At 48.5% G+C, this 23,929-nt stretch overlaps 1 protein-coding gene across 2 annotated transcripts in view; it reads right to left on the bottom strand.

Annotated features, from left to right (window-relative positions):
* The window catches only part of PRKCQ (protein kinase C theta), a 98,558-nt gene that overhangs the window by 57,097 nt on the left and 17,532 nt on the right, over nucleotides 1-23,929 (bottom strand). Inside the window, exons 1-2 of one of the 2 annotated variants that reach the window (XM_075997655.1) lie at nucleotides 2,819-4,673; nucleotides 2,492-2,618 (exon numbers count right to left, since the gene is read on the bottom strand). In XM_075997655.1, coding sequence (XP_075853770.1) covers nucleotides 2,492-2,609 — 118 coding nt within the window. In that variant the 5' untranslated portion in view covers nucleotides 2,610-2,618; nucleotides 2,819-4,673. Of the gene's footprint in view, nucleotides 1-2,491; nucleotides 2,619-2,818; nucleotides 4,674-23,929 lie in introns of those variants that run through there. The other variant, XM_075997654.1, reaches the window with a different exon arrangement.

Below are 23,929 nucleotides of genomic sequence, written 5' to 3'. Positions count from 1 at the left end.
AGAAGAAGAAAAGCTCTCGGGAGGCAAATGTCAGTGAGACCCGGGGCTGTAAACAGAACCGGAACCAGGAGGCCCATGAAGCCAAAAGCAGCCGCTTTGAAAAACTCAAGACACGTTGCACTTCAAAGATGCCTGTGACATTTGAAAGGTTTGGGTCGGGAGCAAGTGGCGTTCTCACTTTCAACTAAACAGGAGAGAACTCCGGGCAGGAGGGAAGCCGAGATGACTCAGACAGGGTCCTGGGCTTTGATGTCTTCAGAGCGGCTGGAAGGGTGAAGTCAGCCATGAAACAAAAAGCCTTTTATTTCGGGGGACAGGGGGCCCACAAAACAGTGGGATTTGGAACCCCAGAATCCAAGTCAGTTTCCCGTTGCATTTGCAAATGTCCCGCCCTGCCCCTCCAGGCCTCTTTAGGACGACCCTGTATAAAATGGCACCCGTCTCTGCCCCCAGCTCACATCCCACTCCTTGGCTCTGCCTGGTGTAGCATCGAGCGTTGCTTGCCGCGTTCTAGCTTTGCTTATTGCCTGTCTCCTTCTGCAAGAAAGGATGCTCTAGAGCAGGCGTCCTCAAACTACGGCCCGAGGGCCACATGCGGGCCGCCTGGCACATCTATCCGGCCCGCTGGGTGTTTTCGCCACCGCTGCCTGTCCTGCTTAGCGGTCGACTCGTCCCGGGCCCACAGTGCGCACTCTCCAACGGTCTGAGGGACAGTGAACTGGCCCCCTGTTAAAAAAGTTTGAGGACCCCTGCTCTATAGGGAAGGCACTCGTTCTGGGTTCTTTTGGCTTGTATGTGATTTATTTTCCCCCTCTCTCTGCTCTGGCCCCAGCATCCCTACAAGGGGGACCCCCCATAAACACTTCTGTGTAAATGAAGGGCGATGGCTTCTGCAAACCTGCAGAAGCAAACCTGCATCTTTGTCGATCGTACCTCTCTGCAAAGTCTCTGCTGCAATAAAACACGTGTGCAGGGGAACAGGAGAAGCCAGTGAGAGGGCAGGCAAGTCATGGAGTGTACACCTCCTCCTGCCTTTCTTTTGGAAAGTCTTGAAATGCAACGGTGAGGATGGGGGAAGCTGGCGGAAGTGACCACAGAGAGATCCCCTGTGTAGCAGGATTGTTTTAACAGGACCTTCCAAAGCAGTGACTGCTGGGAGCTGGTGTTCAAACGTCCCGGCTCCCTTGGCCCTCGGGCAAGATAGGTCTGCTCTATGTGTTTTAAACTGTAGCTCAGAGTTTCCATGCAGGATTTTTTTTTTTTTTGAGACAGAGTCTCGCTTTGTTGCCCAGGCTAGAGTGAGTGCCGTGGCGTCAGCCTAGCTCACAGCAACCTCCAACTCCTGGGCTCAGGCAATCCTCCTGACTCAGCCTCCCGAGTAGCTGGGACTACAGGCATGCGCCACCATGCCCGGCTAATTTTTTTCTATATATATTAGTTGGCTAATTAATTTCTTTCTACTTTATAGTAGAGACGGGGTCTTGTTCTTGCTCAGGCTGGTTTCGAACTCCTGACCTTGAGCGATCCTCCCGCCTCGGCCTCCCAGAGTGCTGGGATCACAGGCGTGAGCCACCTCGCCCGGCCTCCATGCAGGATGAATCTCCAACTGACCACTGTGGCAGCTGCCTTAATAATGTGCCTTTTATTAGTCTCTCCCCATCCCTACTTCCTGGCGTCTCTCAATAAACTATAATGAAAAAGAAAAGAAAAACAGCAGGAGGTGAGCGGCGGGGAGCAGGCAAAGCTTCATCTGTATTTATAGCCTCTCCCCATTGCTCGCATCACCACCTGAGCTCCCCCCTCCCCACTCCCTCCGCCTCCATCCCTGCACCAACTGTCTTCCTCGAAACCCGTCCCTGGTGCCAAAAAGGTTGGGGGCCGCTGTCTAGAGGAACCTCAGGTGGCTGTCCCCCTTCTTCCCCTCACCATCGACTGCCTATAAATATTTACATTTGATGAGACATGACTGTTCTTTCATTCGCCCAGGGCCTCCATCAATGCAAAAGTGTGTTTTCTGAAACCTAGATTCGAAGGCTCATGATAGACAGAGGCTTTGTAACGTTGATCGCCGCTCAGCCAGAGAAGCAGTAAACGGTCTTCAGAAACAACCCCAGGGCTATGTGGTCTTAATCTACCTGGGATTTATGTCAGGGAACCAGGCTTGACAATGTAGGTCCTGGATTCCGCTCCAGCTCACTGGAGTCCTTGCCCACTGACTCTCTCCAAATTCCCTCCACCCCACTCTCTCCTCCTCTTTGTCTGCAAGAGGAAAATGGCGCAGTGAGCTATAGGACAACCAGTGGGTCACGAGGTCCTGGCTCAGGGTCCCCCACTAAGCGGGTGTCCTTGAGGAGGTACCCGGATTGGCGTGCACATCAGCGTCCTTGACCGCAGAATCCGGTTGAACCGGATGACCTTGAACGCCCTTGCTTCACACCCATGCCAGGATCCAACTTCCCCTCCCCGGCCCCTGCCCGCCACTCACGCTTACCTGATTCCACAAACTCCTTGACCAGCACGGCGCAGTAGGGGTTAACGGCCTCGCCCTGGCAAGCCTGGCAGGACCCACAGTCAAAGTTGGACAGGCCGATTCGAAGAAATGGTGACATGGCTGCTCCCTGGAGAAATGACAAAGGACAAAATGCTATTTGGGGGCCGCGGGAGATATTATTTTGGGGTGCCCCGTTCTGCATGTAACTAGAGGCTTTTTTTTTTTTTTTTTTTATCACCAACAGCCAGAGCCGCAGAGGGGTGGACTATCCATGCGAACACACGCTGTCACTTCCCCCGCTGCCGGGGACACCGTCTCGGGACTCACCCCAGACCACAGACCGGCTCTCCGAGGGAAGGGGCTTTCTGGAAGGCTGCATCCAACCCCCTGGGAGAGAACCAGCTAGAGCGCTCCGCCCGCCCGAGCAGACGGAGAGACGCCGAGGTCCCCCAGTATTTTATTTCTTCTGTTGTCCGAGTCAGTGCTGGGGAGGCAGCACGCGGCAATGGGACAACGCGTTTTTAAAGAGCGAGTCTATTTTAGTCCCCCTGGTTAACATGACACCGCAAAGTGCTTGCACGCCTGTGTGTGTGCATGGAATTGGCCGGAGGCTTTGAGCAGCTGATCCCTGTTTGCTCGGGATGTTTTCGAGAACAGCCCTTTGCTCACGGGGACACACGCACGGCGGGAGCCTTTGAACACTGTGAACCACCAAGAAAACCCCGAACCCACTCTCCACTGTAGAACAGGGCTTCGTCCTCAAAAAACCAGTCATTGTGTTTTCCAGGAGATTTGCGTGAAAATTACCACAGTGTTGGCTACAAATCCGGGAATCCAGTCTGACTGTTCCCTCTCCTCTTCCCTTTCCTGTTCCCTCTCCCGCTCCTGCTCCCTCTTGTGCCATTTACCTGAACCCCACACCTGTTCCTTTCTACCAACTGTCCCCTCCCCCCAGCCACGTCCCATTTACCCGACACTATCGGCTGGTAGTCAGTGAAAAAGCTATTTCTCAGTTCCCACTGTCTTCTGGACCGTTTCATCCTCATCCAATTTCCCAAAGTAAGCCAGAGACGACACAGCAAAGCACTGGCTGTCTTTTTTTTTTTTTTTTTTTTTTTTTTTTTTTTTTTTACAAAGGAAGAGAGTTAGTTGGAGTAATAGGAACCCGGAAGTGAGAATCAGTAACCCTGGCAATCGTGGGGCGGGGGGCTGACACCCAATCCAGCCAAGCCCCGAGAAGTCCCCAGCACTCAGGAACGCTCATGTTCTTCGGGTATTTGGGGATCTCTAGAGTGACAGATTAGGGACTCCTGAGGACAGGTGGTGGTAATTTTACGGATGTTAATGAAGCCCTAATTGCCCGCAGAGTTGGAAAAGTCTGTCTACAGGAGGAGGTTGCATACACATCAGGATTTGTTAGGGATCCTTGGTCTCTGAAACACATTGTGTGCACACCACACTGTTGAACACACACAGATGTGCGTGTGCTCATGTGTGTGTATGTATGTGCATGTATATGTTTGTGTGTATATGCATGTATATGTGTGTATATGTATGTATATGTGTGTATATGTATGTATATGTGTGTGTATATATCTATGAACAGCCAAGAAGATGTGTAATGAGCACATGAGAATAAAATTAACATAAAAGATTTTCCTGGGCTGCCTTTTTTGCTCGGAGCTGATGGTAGGAGAGGGGGGATTTCCCTGGGTGTTAAAATAGAAAGGAGATTTCCTGTCAACAAAAACACATGTGCTGGACTAGCTGCCTCCAGGCTAAGCTTGTGCGACTCTATCTGCCCTCTGTGGACTGTAAATTTCAGTCGATCTCATCTTTACTCTCCAACTACGGGTGATGGGAGAGACCAAAATAGATGCCCGTTTATCAACTAAGACGAACTCTAGGGTTGAGGAAACGAAAAGCCACCTCCTGGGTTGACGGTTCGGAGCTTAGCCGCACGGCAACTTCCTAAATTCCTACAGCTACAAGAAAAATCACACTCTTGCTAAATTCCCTAGCACCAGGAGCTATCCCGCAAATTGTCAGACCTTCCTTACTCTGATTTTACAACGCAGACCACTACAGCTCCCACTGGGCAGAGGACTGGCCCTACAAGCATCCTCCGCCGATAAGCAGCTGCCACACGAAGCCAGTTGCAGGCAGCTTACAGAGACCGCACACCCGCCGTGCTGCGTTTGTGCCCTATAGTTCACCTTTTGATGTAGAGAGCCAAATTCAACCTCATTTCAACGCTAAAACCCAGCCCCCAAGTGCACACGGAATGGATGTTACATATATGTTTACTCGTTGCACACGCTCTTGACCCCCGTCATGAACAGGCATGGCTTTCCCCAAACCTGCTGAATATGTATGAGTTTCCCGTGTGATACAGACCCTGCGAGGCATGAAACCCACCTGCCCTTTCCCTCGTTGAAGAGAGGGCACCTTTAGCACATGCAGAGACCGTCTCTTCCCGGTTTGCAAACTGGTATCGTCAGCGGAGCTCTCCCTTCTGCTATCCAGCCGCCCCGGTGGACTTCTGGAGGATGCAGAGGCGGCCTCGTACTTTACAACAACAACACCTGCCCAAGGTCTAACAACAGGCGCCAGATCCCTCTGCAGACCCCCTGTCTGAGCAATAAAGTCACACATTTGACTCTCTCCTGGATGTCCCCAAGGGGGCTCTCAGCTCACCAGGCCCCATATAGAACTTCCCTTTCAAATCCGCCCCGTCTTTCACTTTGCTGGCTCAGTGCCGGGGTACCGTGGCACTCAGCTTAGCCCTCTGCTCCCACTCGGCTCTTCCCCTCCTGTGGTGCTCAGCGGCAGCTCACCCTGTCTCCTCTGTCCAGGCCTGGTCACCTCTCACTCGCCGTCGGGTCTCCACGCTGCAGCCCGAACGCTCTCAGGACCTTGCAGAGCTGCCACTACTCCTCCAGGGTGGTCTGCTGTTGGCAGCTCCAGACTTTTACTAGAGCTGCACCTCTCCCGAGTGCCTGCCTATTTCCTTCCATCATTCTCCCGCCAGCCTCCTCCTGGCCTTTCAAGTGCCTGCTCAGTCTCTGTCTTCTCTTTGAAGCCTTCCTTTTCTCCTCCTCCGTGGCCTTCCCAGCAGCACATCGGGGCGGGTGGACTCAGGCCCCCCAGTCTCCCCCGGCTCCCTGGGTGCACAGCTAGACAGCACCTGTCACGTTTATTTGCCTTGCCCCTGGCATTTCTGAAGTCAGAGTGGGGTAGATCCTGTGGCTTTGGCTCCCAGTCCTCCAATGTTGGGATAGTGTAGAATCTCACCAGGATGCACCAGGATGTCCCCTACTGAGTCCTTGAGATGCCACATAAACTCAGATGAGAAGTTCCACTCCAGCTAGAGAAGTCTCTCTGGTCTCATTTGCAATGTATTTAGCAAAAGCCCCTCAGAGTGGGTGCATGTGGGTGCCTTACTTCTCTAGTGTCTAGCTGTGATAAAGGATTTCCTCTGTTGACACAGTCCTTTGGGGATGCAGTCAGGTTGTGGGATGGGGGAAGAGAGAGCACCGGTGCACTAGTGCCTACGCTGCCGTATTCCCTAGGACACTTTATTGATTTATTGCTTCGCATCTGTCTTCCTTAACAACTAGACTGTGGATTCCAAGAGTAGGGACCATGTCTCCATCCCCTACATGTCTAATCCCCTGTCTGACATGTGGTAGATGTATAAGGCATCATTGCTGAGGGAGATTCATTTTCAACAACAATTTTACGTAATCTCTTAATCTCCTGCATTTGCTTCACTTGCAAGGATATACAACGGTCAAATTAAGTGACAGGCAGTTACAGAGATCAACAGCAAAGGAAATGTCCCAGCACTTGTGACAGGCAGAAGATCTATGCCTTCATGAGCTCAACTACTGCAATCATTCAACCTCTCCAAGCCTGTTTTCTCAGTTGGAAAATGCTGATTGCACCACTGATCATCTCAAAGGTCTACGAGGATTAAATGGCAAATTCACACAAGGTGCTTAGAATGGGACTGGCACAGAGTGACCTCTCATAAATGTTAGTTATTGTTATTACAACTCTGATATATTTTCTAATGGACTTTCTCGACTTTATTGGTATGTACCAGAAAGAGCAGGAGGAGAGTAGAAATGGTCTTTTTTAGGAGCACGTTTGGTCTAAATTATGTGACCTTCCTCCATGTTCTGCTACCAGGCCTCCATAAAACCCTGCATATATCTCTCGGGGAGAGCTGATACAGTCATCTCGCGGCCAGCACTTACCGTGATGGATATCGGGCACGTCCATCCAATCTTGCACGCTTTGGCTACCTCAGCTACAAAACACCATCATGACATGTACTTTAAACTTGCAAAAGATGTTTACAAGCTCAGTGTTGTCACCTTTAAATGTGATCTCGATTGTGTTTGGCACTTAGCGTGGATGCAGGCCCATGGTCAAGCACGAGTGCTCAGTTGTAGGTCACACTCGTGGGACGCCGATGCACCTACTTAGTAGGCAGACCCACTGCCCACAATTCAACCCCCCAATGCTTCATAGCAATGTGAAGGATGTCTGCGTGACGCAGCCAGGCGGGGGGGACATGCCATAGAAATAGAAGGCAGAGAAGTGCTGTGGACACTCATCGGCTGCGAAAGTATCAAGAATTCTCTTCCTCTGCAGCAAATGCAATAAGAATTAGCATACATCTTTACTTTTTTAAAAAAATAACTTGGAACCCCATCCGCATTGCTATAATGTAGCTGGCTATGTCTCAGTGACAGGGGGACATCTCACGGAAATAAAATAACAATAACTTATATCAAAATCTTGTAGAAGAGAACACACGTTAGTCAATGTAGTAAACTTGGGAATGAGAAAAAAAAAAGCATTCGATGGTTTCCAATTACATCTGCTCGGACGAATTAGATAAATAATCAGTTCACAAAAGTTTTGGCAAATTTAGCTACACCTATAGCTTATTCATTTTTTCCTGAGATAGAAAGGTTTCCTAGGTAAAGTGACAGCTGTTAAAAGCAACATATAATTTTTAAAAACCTTCCTCACAGAGTGCACAGAAGAAAAATGGTAACTAGTAAAAAAAAAAAAAAAGACCACATAATCAGGTAGCGTTTTACCCTGTTGCTAAGATTTCAACAAAGTAGTATAACAGAGAATCAGGTTATTTATTAGCCTTTCACCCACAAATATGGTCTCAAAGGTAAATCAAAATAATAAGCATGAGCTGAAGGCAATATATACATATTTTTTTCTGATGATATGTCTTTTTTGTTTAATTAATTATTAATTTTAAAAGAGGTTTACATAACTATTTTTTTATTCTTTTTATTTCAGCATATTATGGGGGTACAAATTTTAAGGTTGGGTGTAATACCCTTGCCCCCATCCCCCCTCAAGTCTGAGCTTCAAGTGTGACCATCCCCCAGACGGTGCACATCTCACTCTTTATGTGTGTATATACCCTCCCCCTCCTCCCCCCTCCCACCTGCCCGACACCCGATAAATGTAATTCCTATGTGTCCACTTAGGTGCTGATCGGTTAATACCAATGCCCCTGACATTTCTGAAGTCAGAGTGGGGTAGATCCTGTGGCCTTGGCTCCCAGTCCTCCAATGTTGGGATAGTGTAGAATCTCACCAGGATGCACCAGGATGTCCCCTACTGAGTCCTTGAGATGCCACATAAACTCAGATGAGAAGTTCCACTCCAGCTAGAGAAGTCTCTCTGGTCTCATTTGCAATGTATTTAGCAAAAGCCCCTCAGAGTGGGTGCATGTGGGTGCCTTACTTCTCTAGTGTCTAGCTGTGATAAAGGATTTCCTCTGTTGACACAGTCCTTTGGGGATGCAGTCAGGTTGTGGGATGGGGGAAGAGAGAGAACCGGTGCTGGCGAGCACATGTGGTGCTTGCTTTTCCATTCTTGGGATACTAACAAAGGCAATATTTTTAAAATAAGGAAAGCGGGTGAGGAGGGAGGAAGGGGGCTTGCCAAGGGCTGGGAGCCCCAGCGAGAGCCTGGGCCCCCTTTGAGCTGCCTCCTGCCGGACGTTCGAGTCTCCACGCTCCCAGGCCATGCCGTGAGCAAGAGGGGACTGCCACAGCCCAGCAGCATCCATGACTTGGTAAACGGAGACGGCCACTTAAATGCTTGAATGTTCTAACCAGACCCACCACCCCAGCCTTTGTTCCCAATCAAGCTGACATTTCTTCTCCGCCCTCCGGGCTCTTTCGGGGTTCCAATCACAGGCACAGCCGGGGGTGGGGTTGGGGGGGGGAGGGGACACTTTCCTGGATCCCTTACAGCTCCTGAAACCGTGCAAAACACTTTCCACAGCTATCAAATGACAGAACCCGGATTCCAGCTTTGGTTGCTGAGTGTCTGCACCCAAACTAATCAATTGCTTCTCATGAGCAAACGTCCTTGAAGGCTAGGTCGGGGAAGGACGGGAACGCACAGAAGTTGCCCTCCGGACCGCTCTCATCTGCTCCCCGGTCCCTGCTCACCACACACAGGTTCCAACTGCAGCCGCAGGCTGCCCTGATAGCAGCAAAAACACCCCTGTCCTCACTGTGCCGCTTCGACACCACACCCCATTTCCTCTGAGGGCGTGTGACACTTTCCGAAGAAAATACAGTGTGTGGTGGTATTGCCACTCCGAGCAGAAGTAGCAGGGCCCAGTCCACTGTTCAGGGATTGGAGTCATGGGAATGCGACAGGTACCGCGTTTCCCGGAAAATAAGACCTGCCCATAAAATAAGCCCTGGCAGGATTTCTAAGCATTTGTGCAATAGAAGCCCCACCTTGAGAATGAGACCTAGTGACGGGCGTGGCTGCGCAGCGCATCTGCACAACCCATGCGTGTCGTTGTGGAGCGGGAAAGAAGACGAGCAGCCCTTCTCATCTGCCCCGTGAGAGCTCTGTTGCTCGACATGAGAGATTGGGGCCAGTGGTTCTAAAGGAAATAGAGTCACAAGACATTCAGGATGGGATTCGGGGTTTGGAGAGTGAGGATGATGTTCCAGAAGACGACGACTTCACTCTATTTGAATACATGTAGACGGTTGTACCGTCCTTAAAAAAAAATAACACATGCCCTGAAAATAAGCCCTAGGGTGTCTTCTTGAGGAAAAATAAATAGAAGACCCTGTCTTATTATTTTCGGGGAAACACGGTGGTTAAGAAACAGGCAAGACCATAACTGAAAGAGTTTTCTGGAAGATAACAAATTTTCCTAACAGCAAAATGCAACTAATACTCTAAAAAGCCTTCCTCCTGTGTCCCTTCCTCTTCCTCCAGCTAATTTTCTGTGTCTTCCTCCCAGGAAAACAAACAAACAAGCAAACAAACAAAAAACAGAAAAGGATGAACAGTGGTAACCAAAGGAGGCATCTGCCTTCAATGTCCAGCTCCAGGGCTGACAGCACAGAACAGACCAGAGCCACCTCTGGGCACAGATGTCTTCCTGAGGTTTAAAATTTGAAATTCAAATTGGTTTTCTGGGTAAGAACCCTGGAAGAGAGGACAGAAGGAAGGGAAGTTGGTGATGCTTTATTATTTTCATTATTACTATTTCTTATTTTTGTTTGTTCGTTTTTTTTTTTTTTTTAGACAGAGTCTCATCATGTTGCCCGGGTTAGAGTGCCGTGGCGTCAGCCTAGCTCACAGCAACCTCAAACTCCTGGGCTCAAGCAATCCTCCTGCCTCAGCCTCCCGAGTAGCTGGGACTACAGGCATGCGCCACCACGCCTGGCTGATTTTTTCTATATATATTTTTAGTTGGCCAATTAATTTCTTTCTATTTATAGTAGAGAGGGAGTCTTGCTCTTGCTCAGGCTGGTCTCGAACTCTTGACCTTGAGCGATCCTCCTGCATTGGCCTCCCAGAGTGCTAGGATTACACTAGTGAGCCACCGCGCCTGACCTGTTCTTAAAAATAAAATTTCATCTTGTTCTAAAATAATTGAAACCAATAAGCGATTTTGTTCATCTATACCTCAGTTTACCTTTCAAGGAAATAGATGAGAGTGAGGACTAATAGAATCTGACATCTATTCAAAGTTCTTTCACATATATTTTCCCCATTTTAATGCCACCATCTCATGACACACCCACATTTGTTATTCTTGTCCCTGTTTTACAGATGGGGAAACAGGCTCAGAGAGGTGAAGACATCTGCTCAAGGCTGCACAGCTTGTCAGGGTCCCATGGGGACTGGAACGCAAATGTCATAGAAGCCAGTCTGAGGACACCGTGCTGCAAATGTTCCGGTCCTTTCTCAGGGTCTATTCTGAAAGCACACGCAGTTCTTTGCTCTCCTGTCAGCTAAGCGCTGCTCTGTAAGTAATTATTTTTAATGACATCTGGCTGAGTTAGTTACGGTGAGATCTCTGTCGAGAAACCTTTGGGCTCCCCGCTCCCCAGCTCTCTGTGTCTGGTCCTTACTGCAGAGACATGGTGATTAAAAGGTGTTATTATTCACCTGATGCCCCTCCGGGGCTCTCGAAAGACACTGTCACCTCCAAGTTGCTCCCCATAGTGAAGCCACACAGTTTGTCATTCAATATTTGGTCTCAGGAGGGCAGCGTGAAGGCTGCTTTTTCGGTTCCTCTTCCACCGTCCGCCCTTCCCCACGCTTCCTCCCCGGAGGCCCCTGCAGCCCAGCGCCTCTTGCTATGAGGCGTTGGGAGTCACAGGCGAGTGGCACAGACACAACATCTGGCCTTCCTGCGAACAGGAAGGAAAAGAGGGAGGGCGGGGAAGGTGGGGAGGCTCCCGCCGGCTTCCCCCAGGCTGTGCCTTCCGTTCAGGGCTGAGACCTGCATCTTACCTCACAGCTCGGGCTCTGACGCAGGAATAGCTGCTCTGGGGCAGCGGCCCACCCTGCTACCCTGTTTCCCCGAAAATAAGACAGGGTCTTCTATTTATTTTTCCTCAAGAAGACACCCTAGGTCTTATTTTCAGGGGATGTGTTATTATTATTTTTTTTAAGTACGGTACAACAGTCTACATTTATTCAAATAAAATGAAGTTGTCTTCTTTTGGAACATTATTGTAACTCTCCAAACCCCGAACTCCATCCTGAATTTCTTGCGACTCTATTTCCTTTAGAACCCCTGGCCCCAATCTCTCATGTGGAGCAACAGAGCTCTCATGGGGCAGATGAGAAGGGCTGCTCGTCTTCCCCCCCCCTGTAACGACATGCGTGGGTTGTGCAGATGCGCTGGGTAGCCACGCCCATCACTGGGTCTTATTTTATGGGTAGGTCTTATTTTCGGGGAAATACGGTACATTTCTGCTCCAACTCCTGGACTGGGGGAGGAGACGGGGGGTGGAACAGGTATGCAAGTCTGGCCCCTCCTGTGCACAACTGATTCTAGGTGTTTCCTCCATGGGCCTCCTCCTGTGAGCTAAGGAAGCCAGGCTTGTTTGGGAATGGAGGCTCTCAACAGGAATGGCCTCTCCACAGAGAAACAGGAAACATTTCTAGAAGCGGTTCCATCGGGAAACGTTAGCACAAAATCTGTGTTTGCAATCTGTGGTGGGCACAGATGGATTTGAATGACCTGGGAAGGGCTCTTTTTTTTTTTTTTAAATCTGTTATGTGTCGTTTATTTATTTGTTTTTTCCAGCATATTTTGGGGGTACAAATGTTAAGGTTACGTATAGTGCCCTTGCTCCCCCTCCCCCCTCGAGTCAGAGCTTCAAGCGTGTCCCTCCCCCAGACGGTGCACATCTCACTCATCATGTATGTATATACCCATCCCCGCCCCACCCCCCCCACCTGCCCGACACCCGATAGATGTTACTCCTATGTGTCCACTTAGGTGCTGATCAGTTAATACCAATTTGCTGGTGAGCGCACGTGGTGCTGGTTTTTCCGTTCTTGGGATACTTGGGAAGGGCTCTTTAAAACCGAGACACCTGCCCCTGGTTCCTCCTGCAGTTAGGGCCCACGATGGCGGGGCATTTCCTTGCTGGCTCGTGACGGCCTGCCAACACGATGCCGGGTGGATGTCGCCATGGCGATGCAGGTCCCATGCGCCTGTCTCAGCAGCACCCGCGAGTCCTAGTCTCTGTGGAGGGTCGGAACCGGGTAGGGCTGCGCCTCCTCGTCCAGATTCTGGGACATGGGCTTTCACCTGCTTCCAACCCCCCTGGAAAGGCAGTGCTTTGAGTTTCCTTTTTAGTAATGGACCATGACACGACTAAGCATTACGTGAGGGTTCTCTAGCGCCCCGAGGGGAGAAATACTGGTGAATTCCATCCATATGGTCCTGCTCCCCTTTCCGTGGGCGCTAACATTTTGCTGCACTGTAATTTCAGGATTCTTCAGCGAGTGAGAGCCAGGCATCTGAGCGCTCCGAGGGTGTCCACGTTTCTAAATTTACATTTATCGACCCTGGAGAGGACCCTTCTCAGTCACAAATTGCATGAAAGTTTGCTGTGAATCCTCAGTTCCGGCGCATTTAGCTACGCCCCCTTCCATTTTATTTTATTTTTTTTTTCATTTTTTTTTTCCCAGATGAATTGGTGTAGAACCCTTCCATTTTAAAAATAGAGTTTTCATTCGTTCTTTCCCGGGCTGAAGTTTACCTCCCTGAATGTCATTTCTCCCATCGGTCCTGGTTCCCAGGAATTTCGGCAGGTATGTGCGATGCCCGGGCCGTGGGAACCTCTTCTGGCTAGTGAAGCGCGGCAGGCACCCTGCCCTGCTGTTCTGCCCAGCGAACGTCCCAATTCCTTCCAGTATCTTCTCTTTGACAGAGTTTCTAGACCTATGTGGCCTTGATCGACTCAGCTCGGGCACACACAGTGTGTCCGTGTGCTTTTGGTCAATGTTAGGAAGTCTAGGTTGAGTGTGTCACTAGCCATCCTAAGTAGTTGTGGTTGCTGCCAGGATAATTAATCCGCGGGTACCGTGTTTCCCCGAAAATAAGACCTCCCCATAAAATAAGCCCTGGCAGGATCTCTAAGCATGTGCGCAATAGAAGCCCCACCCCGAAAATAAGCCCTCGTGACGGGCGTGGCTGCGCAGCGCATCTGCACAACCCATGCATGTCATCGCGGAGCGGGAAAGAACACGAGCAGCCTTTCTCATCTGCCCCATCGTGACAGCTGCTGTCCCAGAGGTGACCGGAAAGGTGCGGGCAGCCCCACCAACAAGGTCGGCTCCCCCTGTCGGGTCCCGGCCACCCTGTGCGTGCTGCAAGCTGGGGCTTTGAGGGGAAAATAACACATCCCCTGAAAATAAGCCCTAGGGTGTCTTCTTGAGGAAAAATAAATATAAGACCCTGTCTTATTTTCGGGGAAACACGGTAATATTAACAACTTTTTTTTTATTGTGGCAAAATACAACACAATATAACATGTACCATGCTAGCCATTTTTAAATGTGCCATTTGGTGACATTAGTACATTCACATTGTGGCACAACGATGATCACCACCCTCCATCTCCAGAACTTTTCCAGCAACCCCAAACGGAGACTCTCTCCCCATGAAATGTTAATTTCCCGTTCTCCCCGCACCTGCTGAGCCCAAAGCAATTCTGCAGCGAGTGGCGTGAGGTCAAGGAAAGCACCCATAGCCTTTTCGACTCGTTCCTGAACCGAGTCAACTTGGGAAAATTACTTAAGCTCTGTGGGGCTCCGCTTCTTTGCCTAGAACACGAGGAAGCAGAGAATTACTCCCTCCAGATTGTTTTAATTCCAACACCCTGGGGTGCGTGGTGGCTTGCTAGGCCGGGTGGTTGCACTCACCGGCGCGCTGAGACGAATGTGTCATTTGTAGACAGAAGCCTGCCGTCCTGGAGAAATACCCTTGCGTTCTGATATTACGGGAGCAACGTGGACATGCTCTGTTCAATAATAACACCCACACGATAAATACTCATTGAGCGTGCACTGCGGGCAAGAGCCGGTGGGGGGCATGAATTGCACCCCAGAAACACTTGCATTTTAGCAGATGCAATAAAACACGAATACAACAGCACTCATAGAAACTATGGCGATTTGAGGATGTGACTAACTTATAAGAGAGGGTCTACAACTTGGAGTGAGCAGTCCTTCTGGAGACAACAGCAGGATTTGGACACAGCCCGGCGGCTGGATTGGCGGGTGTGCTTTACACTCGCTTTTCCTCAACGCCAGATTCCAGCACGCATGCAGGGGCACGTACTGGGACGTCAGAAGATCAGCTTGAACTCGATGTCACACGGTCACTCAGGTGCTTTGTGCTTCCAATTCCTCACCTAAAAAGGGCAGAGGCGATAAAGGCTACCGGCGTCACATCTTCCTTAGGCATTCCCAGGAACACGCTGGGAAAATGTATCGCTGTATCTCATAAGGTGTACGGAGTTGCAAAGTCAAACTCACACTCTTTTCATTGTTTCGGTGAAATTAAATTAAATAAGGGTCATATGAAAAGGTTGGTTTATTTTTTTGTTTGCTTGGATCCAGAAGGTCCCGAAGCTAGAGGGGACCCCCGTTGCCAATATGTCCCTGTCCCTCCATAGAGCTCCTTTTCTGCAGGGCTCCAAGAAAAGTCCCCGGCCGGGAAGCCGCTATTTCGGGGGAGCCTTCTGGGGCGCAGCCCTTACGAGCCCAGCGGGGAGAGGAGGCGACGGGCTGTCACCACCGTGCTTTGAAGCTGTGCTCGTTCGTTAGCCCAGCAGTGCCTGCCTCTCCGTGTGCTCGGTCATTGGTGAGCGCGCACACCCTGCCGTGTTTGCTTTCAAATGGAAAGGAAGAAATCGTTGCACAGGTGGAGCCCAGGCGTCTGAAGATACCAGCCTCCCCCGCCCCGGGGGTGCGAAACAGCACGGGCTTCCTGTTACTTTCTGCTGAGCACGGCCTGGCCTCTTTCTCTCTCCACGCGGGGGAGAAGAAAAAACAAAAAAACAAAAACAAAACAAAAACAAAAACACCGTGCAACAGGGGAAATGTGCTGTCAGGGAAAAGGAAAAAGTCAGAAAGGTGGCTGTCACGACTCAATGCGGCACGTCCATCACCAGACCAGGAAGAGTTCGTGCACCCTTTCAAAGCCCGCGTCAACTCCTGCCTCCCCTTATCAATTAGCGAGAACGTAACCGCTCTCTTGTGGTTACGTGAGAGAAGCAAACACACACCTCCAGTCGATAAGAACGCCGTCATCGGTGATCCGGCACACCCTGACTCACAGAGCAGTTGGCCGGCAAGGCCCCTCCCCGGCCACGGCCCTGTTCCCCCGGAGAGCCAGGCTGAGCAGGGCGGAGTCGCAGGTGCGGGAAGGAACCCCCCAGTTTGGGGACGGGGGTCGGAAGACATCCCGGAGTCCGGCCACGCTCTTTCCCGTGAACGTCCAGTCGCTCATGCGTAAAGTGCATCCTTCCTGGTTGACGTGGCAGGCCTTGGCTTCGGAGACACTCTGCTCAGGCAGTTGCCAGGACTGGAGCAGCAGAAGGTTCCAGATCTCCCTGCTGTGGGCAGGAGGGACGGGGTCTCCAACCCCACGGCGCTGAGTGCCCTTTTCAGATGGTTTGCCTTAGAAGTAGTCTGTCTTTGCCGTTTTTCCCGCAGGTAAAGTCAAATCGGTGACATTCTTTATCTCACTATAATAACATTACCATCTTTTGGGAAAATGTTCGGAGAGACATCCAGGAAAAACAAGTATTGAGGAATCAAAGGACTATGCGAAGTAAATTTTTTTTTTTTAATGGGAATTTTGCCAATGGGGAAAATCAATCTTAAAGACATCAAACTGTCTCTCACGGAGTTACCATTGGGAGCTTCATTCCTGCCAAGTGCCACCCACCCTGGAAAGCTTGGGGATGAGTCTATGTTCCCACCAAAACCACCAGCATCACTCAAGGTTTTCTCTTTACGCAGATTTGCTCTGTGAATGGCCTGGTCACTCTGTCTACCGGAGAACAATTTGCGTGTTCAGATAATGCAATAACCACAGCGTATATTAATAGCAAGGAGCAATGCTATAATTATTAATAACTCCACAGTGATTAACTGTAATTGACTTAGGCCAAGGACAATCACAAATTAAGAGAACCGAAAACCGGGTGTTTACTTGTTGGTTTGATTCCTTCACCTGCTCTCAGGATCCGGATTTATCAGGCAACCATTCTGACCTGGGCCATCAGAGACCCCACTGCACACGGTACCATAATACACCAGCTCTGTCTTCCTGACAAGGACCTGCTGTGATTTTCCCTTCTGTTTCGATCTACAGGAGAGTGTGAGGTCCATGGTCATCTTTATAAGGCTGGGACTCCGGGAGCTGATCTCGAATTCATCAAACAAGATTATGCAATTCAGTCCAACGTCATAGCAATTACTGGGCACTTACTGATGTGGGACATGAGAAACCATACAGTGGGGAAGGGCATATTTCTTGCCCCTGTTCCTCGTGAAACTTACAATTTAGGAAAGGAAGAGCAGGACATGAAAATTAACCCAGTGTCTGTCCTGGGTCAAAGCACCGTGCCGGGTCCTGCTCAGCATTTTTACATGGTCTCAGCGAATCTGCACAGCAACCTTTGAAAAGTGGGCTCCTGATTTTATTCTACAGAGGAGGCAGCTGAGGCCTGCAAAGGTTAAAGCAGAATATTATTCGGGCCTCAAAAGGAAGGAAATTCCGACACATGCTACAACATGAGAGAAACAAGCCCGACACCAAGATGCAAATATTACATGATTCCACTTAACCACTTCGGTATGGCGTTCACTGGCCACGACACCTCGCCCACAGCCGGCACTCACAGTCCGCACGGCAGTCTGTGCTGTTCATTGACGACGCGTCCGTTCTGCTCTTGTGTGATGAGGAAGCTTGAAAGCACTGAAAGCTTATTTTACTTTCCAGGCAGCTTTACTTGTCATGTCAATCAGAATAGGTAACATAGACATATATGTTCTCATTACATTATTTTTAAATGTTCACAATGTTATTTTGATAAATGAAAAATTAGAAAAGTCATATCACATCTGTCGGCTAAAGTCGCTGTGCGCGTTCATCTGTGGCTGTCGACTACAGTTGACACTTGTCCGTGGAGTAGTCGGCTTCGTAGACACAGAGAGTAGAATGGTGGTTACCAGGGCCTGGGAGGAGGCGGGAATATGGGGAGTTGGTGTTTAATGGGGTCGAAATTTCAGTTTGGGGAGATGAAAAAGTTCTGGAGATGGATGGTGGCAATGGTGGCACGGCAGGTTGAATGTTCTTATGTCACTGAACAGTACACTTAAAAATAATCTGCGTGGTAAATTCTGTTATGTGTTAACACAACAGACCGAAGGTTAAATTGCCCAAGGCCCCACAGCTAGTGAGGGGAGCGGCAGGGAAGTGAACACAGACATGCTGGGCAGCCAATGCCCAATACTCAGGATGACGCACAGCCCCTGATGCTTATTATGAATATCTTTTGTCACCTGCTGCCTGTTTTTATGCATCAATTAACAGTGAACCCCTTGAAACAAAAGAGGCAGTGAGATGGGGTGTCAGTGGGAGTGCAGTAGGGGAGTTAGGACTCCACATCCATGTGGGCTTGGAGCAGAAGGTACCTGTTAGGATAAAGCAAGATGAAGCTGCAGAGGAAAGGAAATTTCAGTGTGGTGCAAGAAGTGTCAGGAAAGCACATGGGAGTGGAGCTACAGGAGTTCAGCAAAGATGTTATCCTTAATTCTTAAGTCATTCGGCTCACCTGCCGAAGATCCATCCATCCATCCATCCATCCATCCATCCATCCATCCATCCATCTATCCATTCATCTATCCATCCATCCATCCATCCATCCATCCATCCATCCATCCATCCATTTATCTATCCATCTATCCATTTATCCATCTATCCATCCATCCATCTATCCATTCATCCATCCATCCATTTATCTATCCATCTATCCATTCATCCATCTATCCATCCATCCATCCATCCATCCATCCATCCATCCATCCATCCATTTATCCATCCATCCATCCATCCTTTGCCAGTCTTAATGTGCACTGGCTCTATGCAAAGCTTTCAAACAGGCACGTACAAGCAACCACATGTCGTCAGGGCCCCTGTCTTCCAAGGACTTAAATTCTAATGGGAGGATTGAACACCTCTGAGAAAAGGAGAAGCAGTGCGTGGAGCTATGTGAGTAAGGGACAGCCACTCGGACACAAAATCCGCATCCTCCAGTCAAGAGGAGACCAAGTGGCCCAGGTTGGCTCTTGGCGGTACATGCCATGGAGAAGACGGCACACGCTAGTGAACACAGGTGTGCAAATATCTCTTCCACACCCTGCTTTCAATTCCTCTGGATACATACCCAGAAGTAGAACTGCTGAATCATATGGTCATTCTATTTTTGATTTTTTGGGGAACAGCCACACAGATTTCCATAGCAGCTGTACCACTTTACATTCCTGACAACAGCACACAAAGCTTTCAATTTCTCCACATCCTCACCAGTGCTTGTTATTTTCTGCAGGTTTTTTTTTTTTTACAGTAGCCATTTTAATAGATATGAGATAATATCTATTGTGCTTATAATTTGCATTTTTCCAGTGGTTAGTGATGTTGAACATCTTTGCACGCGTTTGTTGGGCATTTGTAAATCTTCTTTGAAGAAATGTCTATTCAAGTACTTTACCCATTTTTAATTGGTTTTTTTTGTTGTTGTTGTGGTGGTGGTGGTTGAGTTGTATATAGCTATTTATAGTTTTAAAATTGTATTGCAAAACATTTCAGGCATGCAAAAATATAAAAAGTAACTTCATGAACACCTTTATATCCACACCAACCTTAAAAAGAAAACATCACTAATAAATTTAAAGTCTGCAATGTCTTCTGACCGACGGCAATCTCTTTCCCACCTCCCAGCCCACTGAGAGAATTGCTATACGGAATTTGGAGTTCATTATTCCTACCATTTTTATGCATGTAATATATACCTATGTATTCCTAAAATGTATATATTCTACATGCAGCAGATTTTACTGGGTTTAAAACTCAATATAGGCAGGACCTGGTGGCTCATGCCTGTAATCCTAGCTCTCTGGGAGGCCGAGGTGGGAGGATCGCTTGAGGGCAGGGGTTTGAAACCAGCTTAAGCAAGAGCGAGACCCTGTCTCTACTAAAAATAGAAAGAAATTAATTGGACAACTAAAAATATATATAGAAAAAATTAGCTGGGCATGGTGGCGCATGCCTGTAGTCCCAGCTACTCGGGAGGCTGAGGCAGTAGGATTGCTTGAGCCCAGGAGTTGGAGGATGCTGTGAGCCAGGCTGATGCCATGACACTCTAGCCTGGGCAACAAAGTGAGACTCTGTCTTAGAAAAAAAAAAAAAAAAAAGATATAACCAAGAGTGCAGAGTTGTGTATGATTCGGAGAAGGGTCTGCAGAACAAAGGTGCCGGTTAGCCATGGAAATAGCAAAACTCAGGGAGCCATAGAGACCATCTTGGAGAGGACATTCAGACAGTAGCTCCAGGAAAGAAAGGCTAACTCCACTGTTTGCTGAATTCGGCTGTGTGGCGTCAGGCAAGTTACTTTACCACTCTGGGCCCAACTCCCTCGTTTGTAAAAAGGTACTATTTCGCGAATCTAAGAATGAAAACACGCTCTTTTCAAGAAACTTATAGTTTCCTTGGGGTGCAGGACTCACACACAAAGCAACAAGGGCCGGTGGGGACCAACGGCCACCCGGATCTCTGAAGGAATTGAGATTCCTGCGAGAGAGAACTCCGCAGTAGCAGTGTCAGGAGAGAAATGGGGGGTCAAAGCTGGGTGTTAGGGACAGGCGGAACTGGATTAGGGAAGGTAAGTTTGGAGGAAGCGAGACAAAACGAGAACAGTTCCGCTTTCCGAGAGCTTGGGCCAGCAGCGTCTAGAACGCGGCAGCTTCATACTGCAAATGCTGCTGCCGTCGCCGTTCCTAGCCGTAGCTCTGAGGTTAGAGGACATCTGCTCAGCCAGCGTCATCCTATGAGAGCCACATCTCACCCGTCCCCACGGCAGGGATTTTGTCAACTCTTGCCATGAGGTGGAAATGAAAATGAAAGCTCTCATCTTCACAGAAAATGAAAATAGAAGTAGCGTTAGGAAGAGGATCACAATGTCAGACGTTACTCTTGATACGTCTTCTATTAGCATTTACTTTTATTGGAGGGGAAAAAAGTATGTCCATTGAAAATAACTCAGTCTGGTGCTGTGGGGGCTCATTTGGCTCCTCCTCTTGAGAAGCAAGGTCTGTTCATATCACCTTTGACTGACACAGAAAGCAGAGTGATTATTTGTTTGCATCTCTTTTTTTTTTTTTTTTGAGACAGAGTCTGACTCTGTTGCCCGGGCTAGAGTGAGTGCCGTGGCATCAGCCTAGCTCACAGCAACCTCAGACTCCTGGGCTCAAGCGATCCTCCTGCCTCAGCCTCCCAGAGTGCTAGGATTACAGGCATGAGCCACCATGCCTGGCTGTTTGCATCTCTTTTTTTCCCTGTGTGTTTGTTTGTTTGTTTTATTTTAGCATATTATGGGGGTACAAGTGTTAAGGTTACGTATATTGCCCATGCCCCCCTCCCCCCTAGAGTCAGAGCTTCAAGTGTGTCCATCCCCCAAACGTTGCACATCTTACTCGTTGTGTTTGTATATACCCATCCCCTCCTCCCCGCTCCTGTTTGCATCTCTTAATAGCAAAACCCCTTGTCTTTCTGCGTGATGCATGTATCAGCTAATTTTTAGGAACTTCTGCTTCAGGCAACATATATTCAGTAAATAAGGCAATCCTCTGGAACAGAGTGCTAACCAGAAAAATATTTACCAAACTACAATTCTGTGCTATCATTTGAATGGAAAAAACGGGGTTCACCATTGTGCATGTGTAGGATAAATACACTACTAAATTCAAAGGAGCATTTGGAGGGTTCAACGGCTACAACTGCTTTGAATCACTTTAAGGGTAGTGCATCGTATCAATTTATAGCATTGTAATCATGTTGTAGGACAATTCCTTTCTTTTTCTTATTTTATAAATCATGCTTTAAAAGCAAAAAATAATATGAGCTATCTAGAATGGGCAAATTCAGAGACAGACAGTAGAATGGGATTACCAGGGACTGGAGGGAAAGAGAAATGGGATGTAGTGGCTTAAAGGGCACAGAATGGGGTGCTTGGGGTGATAGAATGTTCTGGAAATAGCGGTGATGATCGCATACCACTGTGAATCTAATGAATGCCCCTGCATCGTACACTTAAAATGGTTAAAATGGCAAATTTTATGTTATGCACATTTTCACCACAGTACAAAAGCAACAAGTAATATAAGTGTTTGATCTGTTACTGAATTTGCCGACACTCTTAGCTTTCTTTTTGATCTTATTCCTGGTCTGCCTTCCTTCCCGTTTCCTAAACAGGCTGTTCCACACTCGTTCTCCTGATGTCTCCAAAACCCCAACTCTGCCCTCCCCTTTTCCTGGGCAGACGAGCGAGCTTGTCTGTCTTAAAGAGAAAATGAGAGCCGTCAGGCATAAATTTGCTCACCTCTCTTCCCTCTAGTTCAAATTTACCTCCATCTCCACCTGTTCTTTCTCCAGTATCCCATGCCTGTGGTCCAACCCCTGTACACATGCCAAGAACCAGTCTTCTCTTTTCCCCCTTGTCATTCTTGTGACTGCAGCCTCTCTCCCTCTCCCGTTTGCAAACACACGCACGCTTTCCATCCTCTGACGACTTCTGACGTTGCTCTGATAGCTTCCTGAACCATCTTCACATCCTCACTTTCCATCCACGTCTCTGTCCTCTGCACCCTTTGGCTTCTGCCACTCATCGCTCTGCACGTGTTGCACCCTCCAAGCGACTTGCTAATTTCCAGATGTACCGGATCCTTCTTGGTCTCCTTCCTTGATAGTCCTTAGAGCACCGCCCACCCCTGTCCCTCCTGCCGTCCTGCCACCTCTGTGGCCACTGTCCCGCTCACTCTGTGGGTTCCGCTTCCTTACCTAAACATTTTGGGATCTATCCAGGTTTCGACTTTCTTCCCTGCACTCCTACCAACCTTTACCGCCAATCTCATCCGTTTTTGATGACTTCCAGGACCCTCTACTTAGTGGTAACCTCGGACAGGACATTTTTCTTGAACTACACACTCACTCTCTTCAGTGCCACATGTTCGAGTCCGTTGCAGACCTTTCCTGGTGGTGTGCCACCTGCCCCAAACACAGCAAACACAAGCAGGAGCCTGTGTGTCCCTCTTCCGTCTTGGTCAATGGAATTGCCACCGGCTGAGTCTTCCACACTAGAAATACTGGAATCAACTGTGAGTCCTCCTTTGTCCTGATCCCCTCCATCCATCCCTGCAGCAAGACCTGTTTTATTTTTTTTCTGGTTATCTGTTGTTTTTGATCACTACTCTTAGGTCCTGGAGCTTGGGGACTTCAGATGTTTTCTCTCCATGATTAGGATTATTGCAATAGATTTCTAATTACCCACTTCCTTTTTTAATTTTTTTTTATTTTAAGACAGAGTCTCACTTTGTTGCTCAGGCTAGAGTGAGTGCCGTGGCATCAGCCTAGCTCACAGCAACCTCCAACTCCTGGGCTCAAGCGATCCTCCTGCCTCAGCCTCCCGAGTATCTGGGACTACAGGCATGCGCCACCATGCCCAGCTAATTTTTTATATATATATCTTTAGTTGGCCAATTAATTTCTTTCTATTTATAGTAGAGACGGGGTCTCGCTCTTGCTCAGGCTGTTTTCGAACTCCTGACCTCGAGCAATCCATCAGCCTCGGCCTCCCAGAGAGCTAGGACTATAGGCGTGAGCCACTGCGCCCGGCCGAATTACCCACTGCCTTGAGCACTCATGTTGCTTTTTCTCCTCTGCATGAGCCACGTGAGCTGTCTTCTAAGAAATCTCTTCCTTATTGAAAACACGAAACTTATTGAAAACACAGCTCCCTCCCCTGCTCTGGGACCGAATCCACAGGTTCTTTTTGCCTAAAGTATGAAGTCCAGACTTACGAACCACGTGATCCCTTACATACAAACTTCAAAACGCCGAAGAGAATTCAGCTGTGGCTAGAGATAACACACTAAACAAGGGGCTTAAAGAAATGTGTTGACTTTTTAAAATGCATTCTTCTAAACAGTCTTGAATTCGTTTAAAAGAACCTTAAGCAAAACAAACCTTCCCTCACATCATGGTAAAGACGTAAACAGACATACCATACTAATTTAAAAAAAAAAGCTTAGTAAACACATGGAGCAGATATGTGCAGAAACCCACAACCGATGTAATTTGCAAAACCACAGCTTTAGCTCAACTAAAGTAAAGATGACTTAGATAAAATACAACCAGAAACGGAGATAAAAGATACAGGGTAAATAACTGAAGCTGATGGTTTAGCAAGCAAACATCACGGGCATAATATGAAGATCTGAGAAATCGCTTTGGTCTGGGAAGCCGGCAGATTGACT

Source organism: Microcebus murinus, chromosome 25 (assembly GCF_040939455.1).
Source record: "Microcebus murinus isolate Inina chromosome 25, M.murinus_Inina_mat1.0, whole genome shotgun sequence".
Taxonomy (NCBI): Eukaryota; Metazoa; Chordata; class Mammalia; order Primates; family Cheirogaleidae; genus Microcebus; species Microcebus murinus.
The sequence above is the reverse complement of the archived record's forward strand: the minus strand, read 5'-3'. Positions and strand labels throughout refer to the sequence as shown.